The 17433-nt window shown below is 43.3% G+C and overlaps 1 protein-coding gene across 1 annotated transcript in view; it reads left to right on the top strand.

The window, feature by feature from the left end:
• The window catches only part of LOC116941205 (serine/threonine-protein phosphatase 2A 55 kDa regulatory subunit B beta isoform), a 226895-nt gene that overhangs the window by 10306 nt on the left and 199156 nt on the right, over nucleotides 1-17433 (top strand). The window contains exon 2 of the mRNA XM_032951988.2: nucleotides 11635-11706. Coding sequence (XP_032807879.1) covers nucleotides 11635-11706 — 72 coding nt within the window. The remainder of the gene's footprint in view (nucleotides 1-11634; nucleotides 11707-17433) is intronic.

The following is a 17433-nucleotide window of genomic DNA, read 5'->3' as shown; positions in this document are numbered from 1 at the left end:
ATCAGTTAAGAATTTAGTTTGAAAGCTCCATCCCTTAAATAATATAATCAATTTACGTCGAAGTCCTCGTTACGTCTTGATGATGGTCGGCTCTTTTTTAAAATATAACTGCCTGTTTGTATTCGTCAGAAAGTGGTATGGACTCAATTCACACAAACCCTATTTTAATGATGGGTGCCATAAAAAAACAAATATTTTGCGAAGCGTAAAAAAATTGCATAAAAAATGCTGTACACTATACTCTGGTGTCTTTCATTTACTTTTGGGGTCCAACATACGATGTTAAGTGATAAAATTATTAAAGAAAGGCACAACCAAAACTGTGTACAGAAATGTTTTATAGGCATGCCTGAAGTTGGGTCATGGGCTAATCTATTCAGGTTCCCCTCTTAGACAAAAAAACACAACTCACGGGCCATGACATTTCTCGAGCACAGCTGTTTTCTAGAATGGGGAACACTCTTTGAAATCTGGGGGGGGTGGGGGCAGGGGAGCGACCCATTTATTTTTGCGAAGTTTTAAACTTCGCTTTTGTTTATTCCTGCACCGACGTGTTCACAGTAAAGGTGGCTCAGCACGTGACTGATCAGTTCATGCAGAAAAAATCGTTCTTGATGATGTTGCGCAACTTTAATTGCCGGCTTATATGCGCAACGTCTATGGTTTAAGCGATTCATTTGCGCGCAACAAGTTGCGCGCAACTGATCGCTGCCCGTGTTTAGCATTTTCGCGCCTTTGACATTCTCGCAACTCCTGCGATGGGCAGAAAATCGGCAGAAAATCAGCGCGTGCACACATTCTGACTGCAAGCGATTGACTCCTCCGAATAGTAGTGGGGGGGGGGGGGGGAAAGAAACGTCCTGAAGCGGCCCATCCTGCCTGGCTCCCAACATTATTTTTTTTTTTTACACGTCGCGCAGGACATTCAACGTAAAAGTCAGGCCCAACAAATGGCATTGGCGGAAAGTCAGTTTCCGCTGCCTTTTTTCGTCGTCGTAAAAAGTAATCAGGTTTTTCCATGTTCCTGTAAACTCCTGGCGTCGTGCCTCCTTCCCACGGGGCACATGCGCGCGCGCGGGCGGATCCGCAGTCTGTGCTTTGTGTCGCGGATCTCAGCCGGCTCATGTGACACAATGGGACAGGCTGTGAGAGGTACGGGCCTTTTTTTGTGCACCTGGGGAGGGCAGTGGTGATGTGCAAATGAATTTGTCATTTTTATAAAATAATTTTTTTTTAGGTAATAGTTGTGGGCAGTCACATTGCTGGTTAAGAGTCAAATTGAATTTCGTCTGCCGTGTGTAAGGCAGATCGGGTATGCGCGCAGAGGGGAATTGCGCAAAGTTGGTGCAGTCACACAAACAGCACGCATGTAAACTTGCAGTGCATCCACGATATATATGACATATACCTATGTGCAGTGCTCTGTTCAATTGTTCTTAATATCTTTGGTGACTATTTAGTACAGTAGAGAAATGTAATGTCTTGGTTATGCTGCCACAAAGTACTTATTTTTATTATTTGATTTTAGAATTACTCTTTGTAGCTGCATTGGGGCATTTTCATCTGTAGCACCTGGAATGCAATCGGGCAGAAAATAATCACCCCCAGTAAGGACGACCAGTATAGTTAGCATGTTTCAGTACACATTGTGTCCAGCGTCATTTAACCCTAAAACACTTTTAGCGATAGATTGAATAAATTTAAAGCATTACCGTGAAGTCGTAAAAAGGTATTGATTTGGTTATTTGATGCCACACTTGAATTCTGACATTGAGGTCAGGTATTTGAAATGAAAGAGCATTGCACAAAGTCTCCATGTGGACTAATAACTTGAGGAAAAAATGTTACATTTTTTGTACAGGTAAGGCATTTTCTGTGAAATCGCTGGTATATGCGACGTCACATGTCAGCTTATGATTAAAATAAAATGAGTTGTACCTTTCTGAAAATACAAATTGTTATTGCTAAAATTGTTACCGCAAAAACATCTGGCGAGGGTCTCCACCTTATTTCCGTCGTGTAGATGTGAAACCAAGCGTAGACACAAATGTTTTCGTGAACAAATGGCGTGAATTGGAACGACAAAAAAAATGTTAGTTTTTCGAATAACTTTCCTGCATAATTAAATCATGATTTCAGTATGGAATGGTTAATCTATGTTGGGTTGAGTGGTGGGGCAGCAGTCGGCACACCATGCTCACAACTCATCGCCCTGAGTTTGACTCCTGGCCATGGCTAACGTCTGTGGCGTGATACTTGAGCCGGTCCTGGCCCACCCTTTAGACACGCTGCACCGACCCGCGAGGTGAAGTATGGGTAGAACAATCCCCATGACCCATATGGTTTGGGAAGGCCTTCATCCGGCAGTGGATTTACAGAAGGCTGGAAATGATTATGTAGAATTTTATTTATTGTTCACGTAAATAAAAACACATGGATGCCTGATTTTTTTTGTTCCAATGCTTTCGGAGATTGCTTTTTATATACGCGTACATAAAACGATACTGGGTGCCAAGTCGCTTTTAATATTGCAGTCAAAATGAGCGACAGTGATGGTTGCTTGTGAGCACTCCATGTCGGTGGTAAAATATTGACGCTGGGATTTGTATAGCCAGATTCACAATTCAGACTGGAGTGTTACTTTGAAACTATGGAGAATTCTACGTAGCCACTAGTTAAATAAAAAGTCTGTGATGACCACTTCTGTTTTTGGATGGGACGCTAACCGTAATCTCCAGATGATACGATACACCGCAAAGTAAGACACACTCAAAACTTTTATGTCATGTTGAATAAAAGTTGTTTTATGATCTGGAGAATACGATACCGCGGAGAGCCGTCTTTCCGAAGATGATTACACTGTAACAAGAAAATATGTTTTTTTTGTTCCTGGGTAATTAGTGTTATTTCCTAATTGCTTATGCCTCCAAAGTACAACAAATGCCTATTATTCCCCACAAACTTTGCTTTTGTGACCAGGACAGTGATATTTTGAAGTTGACCTATTTTCAATGAGAAAAGTGTGCATTTGTGTATTTCGTTCGCACAAAGTCGTGGTCACAAAAGCAAAGTTTGTGGGGAATAACAATAGCCATTTTCTATACTTTTTAGGCGTAAGCAATAAAAAAATAACACCTACTACCCAGGAACAATAATTGTGTTACACAGTGTCGTGAGTGTGCTGCTTTTAAAATGGGGAGATATGTCATCTGGAAGATTATTCTGAGCAACTACAATTGTTAAAACAAGTATTATGGAAGATGATTATGAACAAACTAGATTGCACCGTATCTTTTGGAAGACAAATTATATGAAAATAAAGAAGAAACTGCTTATTATAAATGATCAAAACAACTATAAACTATTTTTCTTTTACCAGGTAAAGCCCACTGAGCTACGTAGCTCTTTTTCAGAAGCGACCGACCTGGCCATCACAAACGATAGCTCAACGTGGACTTTTTATAGTAGCAGCCAAATACTCTAAACGCATGTTTCTAAACGTGGAGGGAAAAACCGGAGGACCCGGAGAAAAATCCACGCGACCACGGGAAGAGTGACATGCAAACTCCACATATAGACATTGTAAGGGTTGAGATCGAACCCACATCCTCTTATATGCCAGGCGAGGTCGTAAACATCTCGCCACCGTGGCACCCATCATATGTTTTACATGCCAAGACGGGCCCTGTAGCAGCATGCATTTCAAATCGGGAGATATTTATACACGTCATATCACTTAAAAGTTAGTGCTATCTTTTTTTTGGGAGACGACTACACCGCAGGATTTCATGAAAGAATGTTTAATGGGATTTAAACAAATTTGAAACTCGGCTGTACATTCAAAAGTGCTGGAATCCCGAGTTTGCGGTGCTACTGTTGCGACAGAATTTGGAGCACTTACGATGATTCATTGGCCTGGCCTTAGCTGCCGTCTGCCACCTCAGGTGTCTGGCTTGCTCTTTTATTGCGTGTTTGAACGCTGGCCAGTGCAGGTCACCGCAAGCTCCACTCTTTCGAGGAAATCGTGCGGAGCCTGTGGTTCATTGGCCTTGACTGTGAATAAGCATGCGTGACTCGAGAAACCTATACACTTTGCACGTTAATTGATTGCGCTGTTAATGACCACGCGGAGGCCTTTGATGCGTGCACATGTGTCTTTAATAATTAAGACCTCGTTCTAAAAAATTGTCGTGACTTTATAAACAAAGATGGCCTTTGACCAGATCATCCAGGGTGCGCCCCATCTCATCAGCTCTTGGAAGCTTATCGGGCTTGAGCCCGGATAGTCCTTGGATACGTGACCACCATGCCCAATAGGTTGCTGTAGGCTGCTGCGGGGCTACGTGGTGGGCAGTACAGGGCAGTGCAGCAAAATCCATTGTACTATACCACGCCCCAACGTGTCTGCTCCCCGCCTGCACCAGCATGGTGAAGTATAGTCAGATAATCCGACGCGACCCGCACGGCACTGGGAGATCATCCAGCAGTGGCTTTACAAAAAGGACTGTACATGGCCAGTGCATACCAAGGTGATGGAATCAGCGGGATAGTGCCCGTGGGATGGTATGGTGGCCAGCGAGCTCGCTGCTGTGTGGAGATGGTCAGGCCCTGTGTTTCGATGGCCATCGTCTCTGTGGAGTTGACAAAAGAACAGTGCCTGCTGTAAAGTGGACGTTAAACCCTCTGATAATTTTGAAGCGAATTCTGCTCAGTATATACCGTGTATGTGCACGTCCCAAATAAAAACAAAATTCGCATGTAAAGCAAAAACAATTTGAGACTTTACCTCTCCTTGGTCTGCCTTCATTGTGTGTTGTTTGGATCTCAGCTTGGCTCACGAAGGTAGATTGTGACATCAATTGCACAGTGTTATAATTATAGTGACCGTTAATGACAACTAACAGCAGCGGTCTTGTTCTCCACGTTGCTCGGTTGAAAGAGGGCTGCAACATCAAGAGGAATGAAGTCGCAACGCTGGTCTGCAACGCACAACTTTGTTCAGTGTCATTGAGAATGGATTTTGTTGCACGTAGAAGAGTGCTCTGATTGGCCAGATTATGTCAGTGAGTTGTCATGGCAACGAGAAGGATATACTCCGTGCAACATGGAGGGTTTTTGTGTTTGTGACGAAATTCAGTTATGGACTAAAAAAAGATATGGATTAAGCCGTCTTTATAGCACGCACACATTGAGGGCTTCATGTATTTTACATTTTCACTCTATTCACTGTTGTAAAATTCTATTTAAATGCATAGGCCTGACAGATGCCTCTCTTTGCCTAGATTTGTGCTAATATTTTTTGGACGGGCTATCCAGACAAGAGAGGAGGATGGGAGCAGGGCCTCGGGTCCCCCAGCCTCTGCAGTATAATAATAATTGACATTTGTAAGACGCATTTCATCCATATATATCCCAATGATTGAAGCCGAAAGCAAGAGATTGATTTTCATGGCTGAGTAATGTGCCACTGTATAGCAAAGTTGAAGCAACGGGAAATCCACAAACGTAATGTGTTGTGCATTTTCAACAACACAAAGTGCATGAATTGCGCACACATTTCACAGCATTATCATTAACACCGCTAGCTGATTTGCGTCGACTCAACCCACACTTAGGTCACCGACGGCATCGTCGTCCATTATTTTTCGTCATCCTGTCGCCTCCTCGGCCTTCGCCTCCACCTACCCTGTACACGAACCACTTTACATCACGCGCAAAGAAATGTACGGTACTGCAGAGTGCAATATATTATCTTCGTTCAGTATTTTGGTGATGTTTTCCCCCAGTGTACTGTATGTTATTGTACCCTGTATAATTCGTGTTAACGTATTCCGCTGCTGCTGAACACTCGCGTTAAGCACAGTATTTTTTGGGAATTGAACGTAACTTTTTGGCCGCGTCTAGGATGAAGACGTCCGCATCAAAAGACAGCTTCATTGTCCCCGCCGTCTTCTTCGTTTCGCTCTCATGGCGCGATATCGTCGCGGTTTGTGAAGTTTATTGCTTTGATTGACGACGTTTCGATATTTGAACCTTGTGTCGGGACCCCGGGGGTCCCATAAGCCCCCGGCTCTCGCATAAACCTTATATTGTAATGTAAACATAAACTTTTCTCTTTATCACCAACGGGTTTGAAGGATGGTGGCAAGCGTTGTCTTGTTAAACTATGCCCTTAAAACTGAAAACTACTTAACCTGCAGTATCTCTATTTAAATACACTTTCGAATTTTTTTTTACACCCCTCTGTCAATCATCGTGTTTCTCAGTGTGGATTTGTGAACACACTTTGTAAACAGTACATAAAATAGTACGCGTTTTCAATGCACTGTTCATATGGTAACAAGCTTTTACACCAATGTTACTCTCGAGAGTAGTGGGCCACCGCTCCTCTTATCCGCATTGATACGAGCGGTATGTTGGGACTATGGCGTAACCGCAAAAAAAAACTATCTGCACAGATGCATACGGACAAGAGAAGTATTATCAAACAGGAGGAATTAACGGTGTAACGCAACGCATCTCATCTGTTAAATATCTGCAGGAAATAGGATTATCATCGATTGATCCTGGCTGCAGACATTGGTAGGTCACAAATAATAATGAAGATAAGAGAGCAGTTTCACTGTGTTATGCATTCCGTTATGACAAATAAAGGACTTAAGTCGTGTAGGCAGTTTGAGCAGCTCTGGATTAAGACTTGTTATGATCCTGCCCATACCCGAGCGTGGAGTGCATTCGCTTGTTCAGCTCTTCTACACGTTCGTCCTCGCTGCTGCGATTGGACACGACACGACAACAGAATGATCCGCGACAGGCGGGTCGCGGCGTTTGTGTGCGCGGTGGGACGGAGTCGCCAAAAATAGATTAATGTATTACGATTTTGACTTGTCGCACCTTTCAGGAACCTATCCCCAACGTTAACCGGGGCTATCGCTGCATAGGAATATTTGGAACTTCTAAATGCATTTTTTTTTAAACAAGACCTTGCAACTCAATCACCCAAGCCAGAACGCTGCATAAAATGTTCAAGTAACCTACTAATCGTAAAATGGTTTTAACATGTAAATGTTTTCATTCGCGGTTTATGGTGGTAATTAGTAATTTTTTTGTATCGGCGATTCCGAGTCAAGAGACCAGGGTAGTTTTATTGGCAAGAGAGACCTGGTCATTCTTGAAATGGCTCTCTTTGTTGCCAAAGTGTGTGCAATTTAATTGTACTCGCAAAGAATTTGCCATGTAATCACTTTTAATGCCAAAGAATAAGTTTTACACGGCGCGGCTTTCACTCCACACTTTTATCGCCGTCTTAAAGTGTTGCGCAACATGTTATTTTTTTCCGGTGCGACTTTGCCGCTTAACAAATTGCAAAAGAAGATTTTCACATACTGGGTATGTGAATGTGTTTTGTGTGTTTAATCATTAATGGGGGGGAGGCCAGGACTACCTGAAACTTTGCTACCTTGGCCAGCACAAAGATCTCAACAATGAAGAAACAGATGCTGGAGAGACTAGGCCATCTGGTGTAGGCCAATCAGTTTCAAAGACAATGCGTACATTGTCAGAGCGTGTTTGTTTGCATGTTTTGCCATACGTATTTGTGGTCAATGCAGAATGGATGCCTTGCAAAGTGATCTATTGAGAAAGAGTAAAACCTATTGATTTTTTTTCATAATTTTTTTCATCATTTTTGATACTGGCAAAAAGGGTCCCATAGAGATCTCAACTCTATCATCCAAAACCAGGCAGGGGAACCAGACAAAGAAATCAACAATGTTTAGACTATGAACAAATTTGATACCTTTTCGAGGAATAATGTCTCATTGATAATATAGACGAAAATAACTGAGGTGTGTATGTGTGTTATTTACTGTACTTTGTATAGACTGGTTAATCCAGTTTTCTGAAGGAAAAGATCTTTGTCCTGGCATAGAAAATAAATCTACCATTTTGAATTTTTGCCATGACCTTGTGACCTTATCCAACCAATCACAGGGCTGCTGCATATATACGATATCAATGTTTTTGAACGCAGATTTGTTTAGCAGTCTAGTAAATGGAGCAACACTGATGAAACCATTGTCTTTAGCTGCAAATTTTGGAGGAAGGTTTCACTCCAACATTATCTTGAGATTGTCAAATAACGCGGCTAATATGAAAGATAGTAAGTTGAAATGCATCGTGTGAATGACTTACATGTACAAACAAAGTAAATTGGCACCTGTATACCTATAATAATAGGGTTTTTCCCCTTTTTTCTGGCAACAAAACTGAAACCTTTTTACAAGGATTAATGTCTGCATTAACCACCTGCAGTCAAAAATGCAAACAGAAAACCTACTATAATATATGCATTGTCCTTGAAACTGATTGCTCCACACCAAGGGACGGCTTTCTTTTGAGCCTCGACCCAATTGGTGCTCGACCAGATGACGCCACAAAGCGTCATGTGGTCGAGGCTCAAAAGAAAGCCGTCCCTTGGTGTGGACCAATCAGTGTCAAGGACAATGCATATATTATCATAGGTTTTTTGTTTGCATTTTGACTGCAGGTATTGTTGTTAATGCAGACATGAATCCTTGTAAAAAAAGGTTTCAGTTTTGTTTCCAGAAAAAAGGGGAAAAACCCTATTATTATATTTTGGTACTGGCAAAGGAGGTCTAATGATGTAGACACCTGTATACCTCTTTCACCCTCATTAGGGCTCATCAGTATAGCATGGCCTGTTTACCCTACTGCCACTTGTGTGTAGTGGTTATGTAGAATATCATGGAACCATTTTGCCAGGATCGAAGTATCAAAAATAAGAATAGGTTTTACTCTTTCTGGCAATACAGCAGGAGGTGTTAAGATGTTTTCTGGTGTAGGCCAGTCAGTTTCAAAGACTAGGCATATGTTATCAGAGCATGTTTCTTTGCATGCTCACCACAAGTGCTGTGTGGTTAATGCAGACTTGATTCCTTGCAAAAGGGTATCTATTGTGGTGCTTGAACATCTTAACACCTGTTTTATTGCCAGAAAGGGAAAAAAACCTATTCTGTTTTTTCACAGTTATGTAGAATGTCTGCATTTATAGACTGCGGGGGCATCCATTAAAAATGGGATGAATACAGCCCCTGAAGGCTTGGGGAATGAGCCAGAAGCCAGACTGTGAAAACGCAGTTTTGGCATTGTTTCTCCAAACCCCGATTTATATACAGTATGTCTCTACCTGCCATGCAGACAGGCAAGGATGTGGAACTCGTGACATATCCGCAGGATTAGGTGTGCAGAGATTTGACATTTTTTTTCACTTGTTGCATTTTAGTAAAAACAAAATCTGAACATTTCTAAGGATTTCCAGGTTCTGGTAATTTTGTAGTAGTTTATGATCAGTCTGAAAACGTAATTTCAAATTGGCATTCACAGCACTTGTAATGATTGTGTATGCAGTGTACCTCTGTTCATGCACTGTGGCTCATATGTGTGAGATTTAACCATTTACGGGCAGTCATTAATTCACGCAAAACAATTATTTTGCAGTCACCGAAGCACCCGTTTTTGCAACACAAATCTAGTACGGAACATACTTGGGTGAATTGTGGAGCCAGGCCAAAGACGGCATGGATTCTTGTAGGCTCCAGGTACCAGCTGTGTGTGCTCTATGCCAGGTTACACTTCGGGCATGGAGCACATGCGTGTGTTCAGTGAGGTACGTCTCAACACGCAAAATAGATTATTGCACAGTTATCCGATTTGGAGAAGACATCGTTGAATCTGGAGCCAGCGCTGAGAGGGCATGGGCCATGTAGAAGATAATTATAGGCGTACTGTATGGGGGGTCATGCACTACACCCCTGCCCAGTACTTCACAGCCATGCACAGCACACGTACGAATGCCAATGCACTTCTGGATGAGTGCCTACCTATGCCGTAAGGGTCGTGGGGGTTATTTGATCATACTCCACTGCAGTTCAGTGCCGGTTAGCACAGCATGTTCAGATCTTTACGCACTGCACTGTACAATGTTCGGCTAATGTCACGCATGTGGTCAGAGCAACTGCCATCCAAGTTTTATAGACCGACAGATCACTTCTATCCATCCCGTGTATTCAGTTATCGGCGGGTGGCCCCTTACCGCAGATAAGTACAGTTCCACTGTGTGTAGGCTATTTTTTAAGACCGGTTATATCCCAGTTGTTATTTCCTGGAGTTTAAGCACGATGTAAAGAGGCGTCCATTGATTTGCATCGAGGCAAGTGAATGATGTCGCATCGCAAATGACACTGGGAATGACGCCAGAGATATTATTTCATAGGTGTCTCTTTATTTGGCCTCTGCATTAAACAGGAATGGATGGTGCTTCTTACAAATTGGTTATCCAATCTAGTTGACGCTGGATTATATTTTGCACCCCGTCGTGCCTAAGACCAGGTGTGCTTACACCCGAAGTAGTGCGCTTGAATCACAAGTTGCCATTTGCTTTAACCCACCACCCGTGAGAATGTGATCACAGGAGATCATCGATTATCCAGTGGGAAGGGGGCCCGGATTTTCTAAAACGCTGGAAAATCACATTATTTAAATACTGTAGATAATTTTTTGCACATTTTTGCATCACATGTTTTAGGTGTTGTTTTTATGTATTTTTGTGTTTTAAACGTGTTCGCTACGTGACATTGGCATAAATAAACATATAAATAGACACCAATAAATATCTTACTGTAAAAAGTTACTGTATTTACTGTACCGTATTTACCACTCTAATCTCGATGACTCTGCATGACACAACCACGTGTTTGACGATTGCTGGACTGGTTACAACCTTTAGAGCTGTTTTGCTGGTTTCGCTGGATCGGCTAGGGACCTTCGAATAATGTTGGAAGCCGCCGGATAATCGTGCGCCGGATAATCGATGATCGACTGTATTTGTCACGAATGTGTGCTTAGATAAGGTGTGCTTATATACCAGATTCTCTGGTGTTACTTGTCGGTCTTGAGTTCTTGATCTGCCGTAGGCTAAATTTATGGAAAAACTCAACATGTGACATTGCGGTTTTTGGGACTGAAACCCATTTAAGTAACCCCACGCTAGAAGCCGCGTTTTTGTCTCTTCTGGCTGCCCGGGATTTTGGCTATTGTGCTCGTGGTGGTGCCGGCTCGGTCGGGCGCTGACACGGCCATCAACTCCATGAGCCACACACACGTCCTCCTGCTGCGATCACGGATCACTCTTTTAGCAAGAGCGCGCTTCCTCACACGCAACGTGGGGTCATTGTTTACTTGTTACAATGCATTCGTGACATGCTCAGGCCTGATAGAGAATTCATGTTGGCATACATATGGTTGATGGTTGTTAGTAATTACCTGTAATAAACGCATCTTCGTATACTGTCCTATATAACAAAAATAAACATGGTAAACCCAAAATTAGGTTTAAATGCTGCTGAAAAAACATGAGAGCGATGTGTGTTTTACTTTGCTGCAGCATGCACACTGGTGCCCTGTGGTGCTGGTGCATTTATTTTTAACTTGAACTTTTTCTCTGCTGCTCTCTCACTCTGGCTCTCTCTCTCGCTGTCTTCCTGTGCGTTTCTCTCTCCTCCTGCTCTCCCACTCGCCTCTTGTCTCGCCCTTGCACCGGCTGCGCCTCTACAGGAGTCTGTGGGAACGACGTGCAGTGGTGCGTGGCCCAGGTGAAGGGAGCCATCGATGACGACATCGCCGAAGGTGAGCAAAATCTCGACCGCTCCCCCCCCCCCCTTTCACCGACGACTCCACCACCTCCCATGAAGCGTTTTGTACGGTCTGCTTCTACAGTCGCCTTTCACCGAAGGTCTCAAGATAAAAATTGGTCAAAAGGTGTCACGGTAATCGCATTCGGTAATTGATTTGCAAACATTTAACAAATGGGATTATATCTGTCTGGACCTGTTGATTGATGTAAAATACAAACTGTTGCATCCCAAGGCATCGTGCAACAGAGAAGAGCGTCAGGCCAGGAGTGGAAGGGGGCATGTGGTGGTCATTGCAGGGGAAAGGAGCAGTCGGGTTGTGGGTATATTTTAGGGCAATGGGTAATTCTGCATAGTGTGGTCGAGAACTATACACTGGAGGAGAATTATGTACTTGGGGTGGGAATGTGACTGGTGAAGGAGTAGAGGGGCGGGAACTGCCACACGGTGGGATCAGATTCAAGGAAAATGACGCGAAGAGGAACGGCATTGTCTTGGGTAAGAGGAACTTGTGTCTGTGATAGTGGCTGCAATGCTGCATGCGTTGGCAGCGACTTCACCCGCGCGGCGCAATTGCTACGTGTGGACGGTACGCCGTGGTGCCTGTCAAAACAAGAAGCAAAATTAATTTCTTCCTGCAGCCCAGTTGGCAGCGGTCTAGAAAGTCGGGCTTTACATTTTTCTTTACCGCTCATCGTCAGCAAACATCGCCGCACTTTAGATGAGTGTGCGCTGACGATTCGGGTGGTGGTCTTCCTCGCACTGTTGGCATTGCCGGGTTTTTTTGTAAGACATCGACATTAACACGAGCTGCACCCTTGTCTCGTAGTCATGCCTGTCGGCAGCATCAGCCATTTTCCAATCGGTCCCGAGCCTTAGTCTTGTGCAGAGCATTTCCCTGAATGTTAGTATTCCTGCAAGGCAATGTGTGTTAAATTACCATAATAACTAATTCACCGTTTCCCGTGACCGATATTCAGTTCAGTGGACACTAAAGGCGAGCTCGCAAGGTATCACTCGCTGAACGTAAGCAACTGGATGCAACTTACGTGATGTCACGGGGTTTTGACGTTAACATGCCACGATTTGCGAGGTTGAATTTTTGGAACGTGAAATGAGCCAGCAGCCAATTTGGGTTGGGATGGCAATGGCAATTGCTTTAAAGCTGTCGACACACACCGTGTATTGAATCACATGACACTAATGTTAAGCTCCAGTGTGGTGGGCGCAAGAACACACTTCATGTAACGTATGGCGCGTAATGTTCAACGAAGGGAAGTGAAAATGTAATTGTGAAACCACTTTTTGCTTTAAACATATTCACTGATCACGTGTCTCTTTAGACCATACAATCATATGATTTTCACATAATTTGTCACATGGTTGAAATCTTTGTAAAACGGTATGACTTTGGCTGTGCTCGAATCATATTCTAATTCTTGAAGAATCCTTGGGAGAGTTTCAAAGCCGCAGAGCAACTACAACGACGTTTATTTTAACAAAGCTCGAGAACGGTCTTGGGAAAAGTCAGCCATTAGCACTCAAGTGTTTTTGCCCACGAATGGGAGGAGTTTAATCCTGGCGCGTACTTTATGAATAACTAGCGGGAAGTACCCGGCGTTGTCCGGGCTATAAAGACAGGCACACACATCGACTTACACACACTTACAGACATTGACCCACACACAAACACATCGACTTACACATATGGACTCGCACACAGAGATCGACTTTAGATACACACACATGGAGTTACACACACATATCGACATACACACATACAGCGACTGACACACACACATCGACTCGCTCACATACATAGACTGACGCACACATTGACCTACACACATATGGACTTACACACACACATATTGATTAAGACACACGCACATAGACTTACACACACACGTGGACCCACGCACACACATCCACTTACACACACAGACATCGACTCACACACACATACATAGACTCTCACAGACACATCGACTCACACACACATCAACGCAGACACGCACATCGACTCACACGCACACATGGACTTAGACGCACACGTAAATATTTAAAAATGTACTAACTACATTTTAAAATATTGCTTACACACACAGACCACACACACACACACATCGACTGACACACACACACAAATGAACTCGCACGCACACATAGACTTAGACACACATTTTTATTAAAAAATTTAGTAAGGCATTTGTTAAATACTAGTTGTGTACACACACACATTGACTAACACACACATCGGCTGACACACAGACATGTCAACTCACGCACACACACATCGAATCGCACACACACATCGTGGCAGACACGCACATGGACTAGCACGCACACAAGGACTTAGACACAATAATAAATATATTAATACTTACCAAGTAAATTTAGAAATATTAGTTGTCGGCACACAAACAAATATTTTAATATTTCCAAGGTGATTATTCAAATAATAGGTTTCTATGTATGAGTTTAGCGAAAGAAGCAAGAAATAGTGATATTAGTTGTCTGCACACGAACATGATTAGTGTGATATTTGCAAGGTGATTATTTAAAGAAAAGGTTCTATCAACGTGAGTTTAGCGAAAGAAGCAGGAAAAAGTACTTAACATTGCCGTTGTGAGGCCTAGTCCCGTGCAGAGCCCCTGGTCTCGCCTAGATTGCCCAGCCGGCCGAGGTGGCACCTTGGCAGGCTGGACGCTGGGCGCTACCCCCCCCCCCCCCACCATTCCCCCGCCCGCACTACAGTAATACTATCTAAGCGCAATAATATTAATATCTATGGATTCTATAGTAGTAACTGCACGCATCGGGGTGGGGGGGGGGACAGCACACTGTGAAGAATTTACCTCAGCGTTGCGTGTATTTTATTTGCATTATGAAATCCCCCTCCAATGATGACGCGTGTGCATTGCCAGGGGCAACCCCCGGTCAGCCGAGTGGCCAAATGAATAAAGAAAATCGCACTAAATCGCTAATTTAAGTAATTTAAAGTTGAGGGAAGGGAAAAAGGAATAGCGCTTGCTCACCACGGGGCTTACTGGGTGGTACCTGGTTATTTTTTTTACACGTAAACTCCACGGTTTGCGAGCCAAATCCTTCGCAAACGCTCGAACACACACAGACAAAAAAATTACGTTTATAGGTAAGATGCCACCTGGATTCCTGACCTCAGAATTCGGCCAGAGAAGTGAGGACTTCTGGGTTTGTGTGCTGCAGTGAAATGTCCTTCCATCATGCAGCTAACGTGCCCGGAAGTTGTTGCTGTTGTTGTCTTATGGACCATTTGGGATCGGATGTATATTTTTTTCTGCTCCTCAAGTAGGTGGTCCAGTCAGTTTATATAGGTTAGATAACCAAAGTGTTGTGATGCCATGAAGTTAATGTTCAAGACCCAGTGAAGTGAAGTTACGATTCAGTAGGTCATCGTACACTGAGTGTTTTGGAAATAATAATTGAACGGAGAAGACCGATGATACCGCAGGAGATCACAGATCACTGCCAGGCCACGGTTTAGCTGCAGTTCTAAAAGAGAGGAATGCCACGTTACATTCAATCCGGGAATTATTCAATTTTCTGTCGTCGTCGATAAGAGATGTTGAGAGATCTAGGCAATGGCAACGAGACAGGATTTCCTTCTACATGCACATTTTGCCGTAATTATGTTTCCCCCCCCCTTCACTAAACAATTGCTTTTTTCCCAATCGGTAACCTCTTTAATTTGTTAACTCGTGCCACGTTCAAGAACCCTCAGACTAAATTGCACCCACCGTATGTGTCTCGTTGGTCATCTGGGCTCTCGTTGGCTTTCAGTCAGCACATCGTGAGAAGAAGCCTCGCGAAATAAACTCGCATCGTTCAGAATAATGAGGGGTAGCTCAGGGTTTTTTTTTCTATTCACTGCAACATGATTCGTTTTGGGCAAGGTGAGTTCTTGCGTGCAATGTGGCTGGACCGTAAAATGCCCCCGGCTGGTGCCATCCGTTGTTTGATCGGCAAAACGCCGTCAATGTTCGCTGCTATTTGCTTGAGGGCGACCGTGCTTTAATGCGTGTGGGGGGGGGGGGGACAGTAATATCGGAGCAAATAATTACGTTGTTTTTTAAATGTCCACTTTAAGCAAATGGTTTATTTCCCCCCTCCCCGTTACATATATTTCTAATGAGAGATATGACTGTAAAAAATAAAGTGTCCATAAACCAGTGTTGGTTACCCGATTTAAATGAAGTATTGCATTGTGTTATGAAATAAACTAAGTGAAATGCCGGCATTGAAATAGCAATGTACAAATGAAATGTGGAAATACAATCCTGGAACAATGCTGTCTGTGATGAGTCATAAGCCTATTAGGTACGTACATAATATAACATTTCGGTGAGACATTGTTGCGCGATATTGCAAGGAAATTACATAGGTAACTTGGTGCGTACAAAGACAAAGGTCCCCCGCATATATCCTTAACACACTGTTGGGGCACGTGCTGTGAGCATCCATATATTCATTATATAATGCATGACATAACACGTACGTGCAAATACCAGTGCGTCTATTTAGAACTGGTGGGTGTATCTGCTGGGATATGTCAGTTGTAAGGGGAAACCTGGTTTGATATGTATCATACATGGATACGTGATTAAGTGTATGGAGATGTAGCTGCAGACATAATTGGTGTGCGTCAGTTCTTCCTTTTGACTGAAAAGGCTTGTAACTGGGAAAATGCTCTTGCAGGTTAAGGGCACCACGGTGGTGAGATGTTAACTACCTCGCATGGTATACAGGAGACTGGGTTTGATCCCGACCCTGACGCCTGCTGTATATTTGGAGTTTTTATGTTCTCCCCGTGGTCGCGTGGATTTTTCTACAGTGTTTCCCCCCACATTTAGAAACATGCGTTTAGAGTATTTGGCTGCAATAAATTTCCACATAAGTCGCCAATTCGTTGAGCTATCATTTGTGGCCAGGTCGATTCTGAAAAAGAACTATATAGCTCATTGGGCCTTACCTGGTAAAATATATATTTTTAATAGTTGATGGTTTTAAGTAAATCTGTTCCAACAACTAGTGAGCATTGTAGTATCTTTGAGCGCTGCGTTTTGCAGTTAGTGATGTCGGAATGTCGTTAAACTTGGTGCCCGTCTGCTTCATAGCGGGCGTTAAAGGTCCTGTGATGTCATTCGCAAGAGTTAAACTATTAACTGTTTTTATTTGACCAGGTTAGGCCCACTGAGCTACATAGCTCTTATTTCAGAACCAACCGGGCTACCAAATGATAGCTCAACGAAGTGGCTGATGTGGAAATGTATGGCAGCCAATTAACTCTAAACGCACGTTTCTAAATGTGGTGGGAAAACCCAGAGAACCCGGGGAAAAATTCACATGACCACGGGGGGAACTTGCAAACTCCAAATATACAGCAGGTGTCAGGGTAGGGATCGAACCCATGACCTCATGCGTACGTACTAGGCGTGGTAGTTAACATCTCCTAGCCACCGTGGCGTGAAAACAGTAGGTCATAGTGTGCCAGCGTCATGTTCCAAATTGATAAAAAAAATTACCTCTACGAATTATTAATATCACGAAGCAATCATCACCCACTACTGCGACAACTTCGCAGGACCCTCGTGCAGAAACAAGTGGAATAAATAATTAGAAAAATTCCAATTCAGGAGATGAGGAGACGTGGATTATTTTTCCTGATTTATGTTTGCAGGTC

The sequence above is a fragment of the Petromyzon marinus genome, chromosome 11 (genome assembly GCF_048934315.1).
Source record: "Petromyzon marinus isolate PM22_M1 ecotype Great Lakes invasive population chromosome 11, UKy_Petmar_22M1.pri1.0, whole genome shotgun sequence".
NCBI classification, from domain to species: domain Eukaryota; kingdom Metazoa; phylum Chordata; class Hyperoartia; order Petromyzontiformes; family Petromyzontidae; genus Petromyzon; species Petromyzon marinus.
This window is presented reverse-complemented; position numbering and strand designations above follow the sequence as displayed.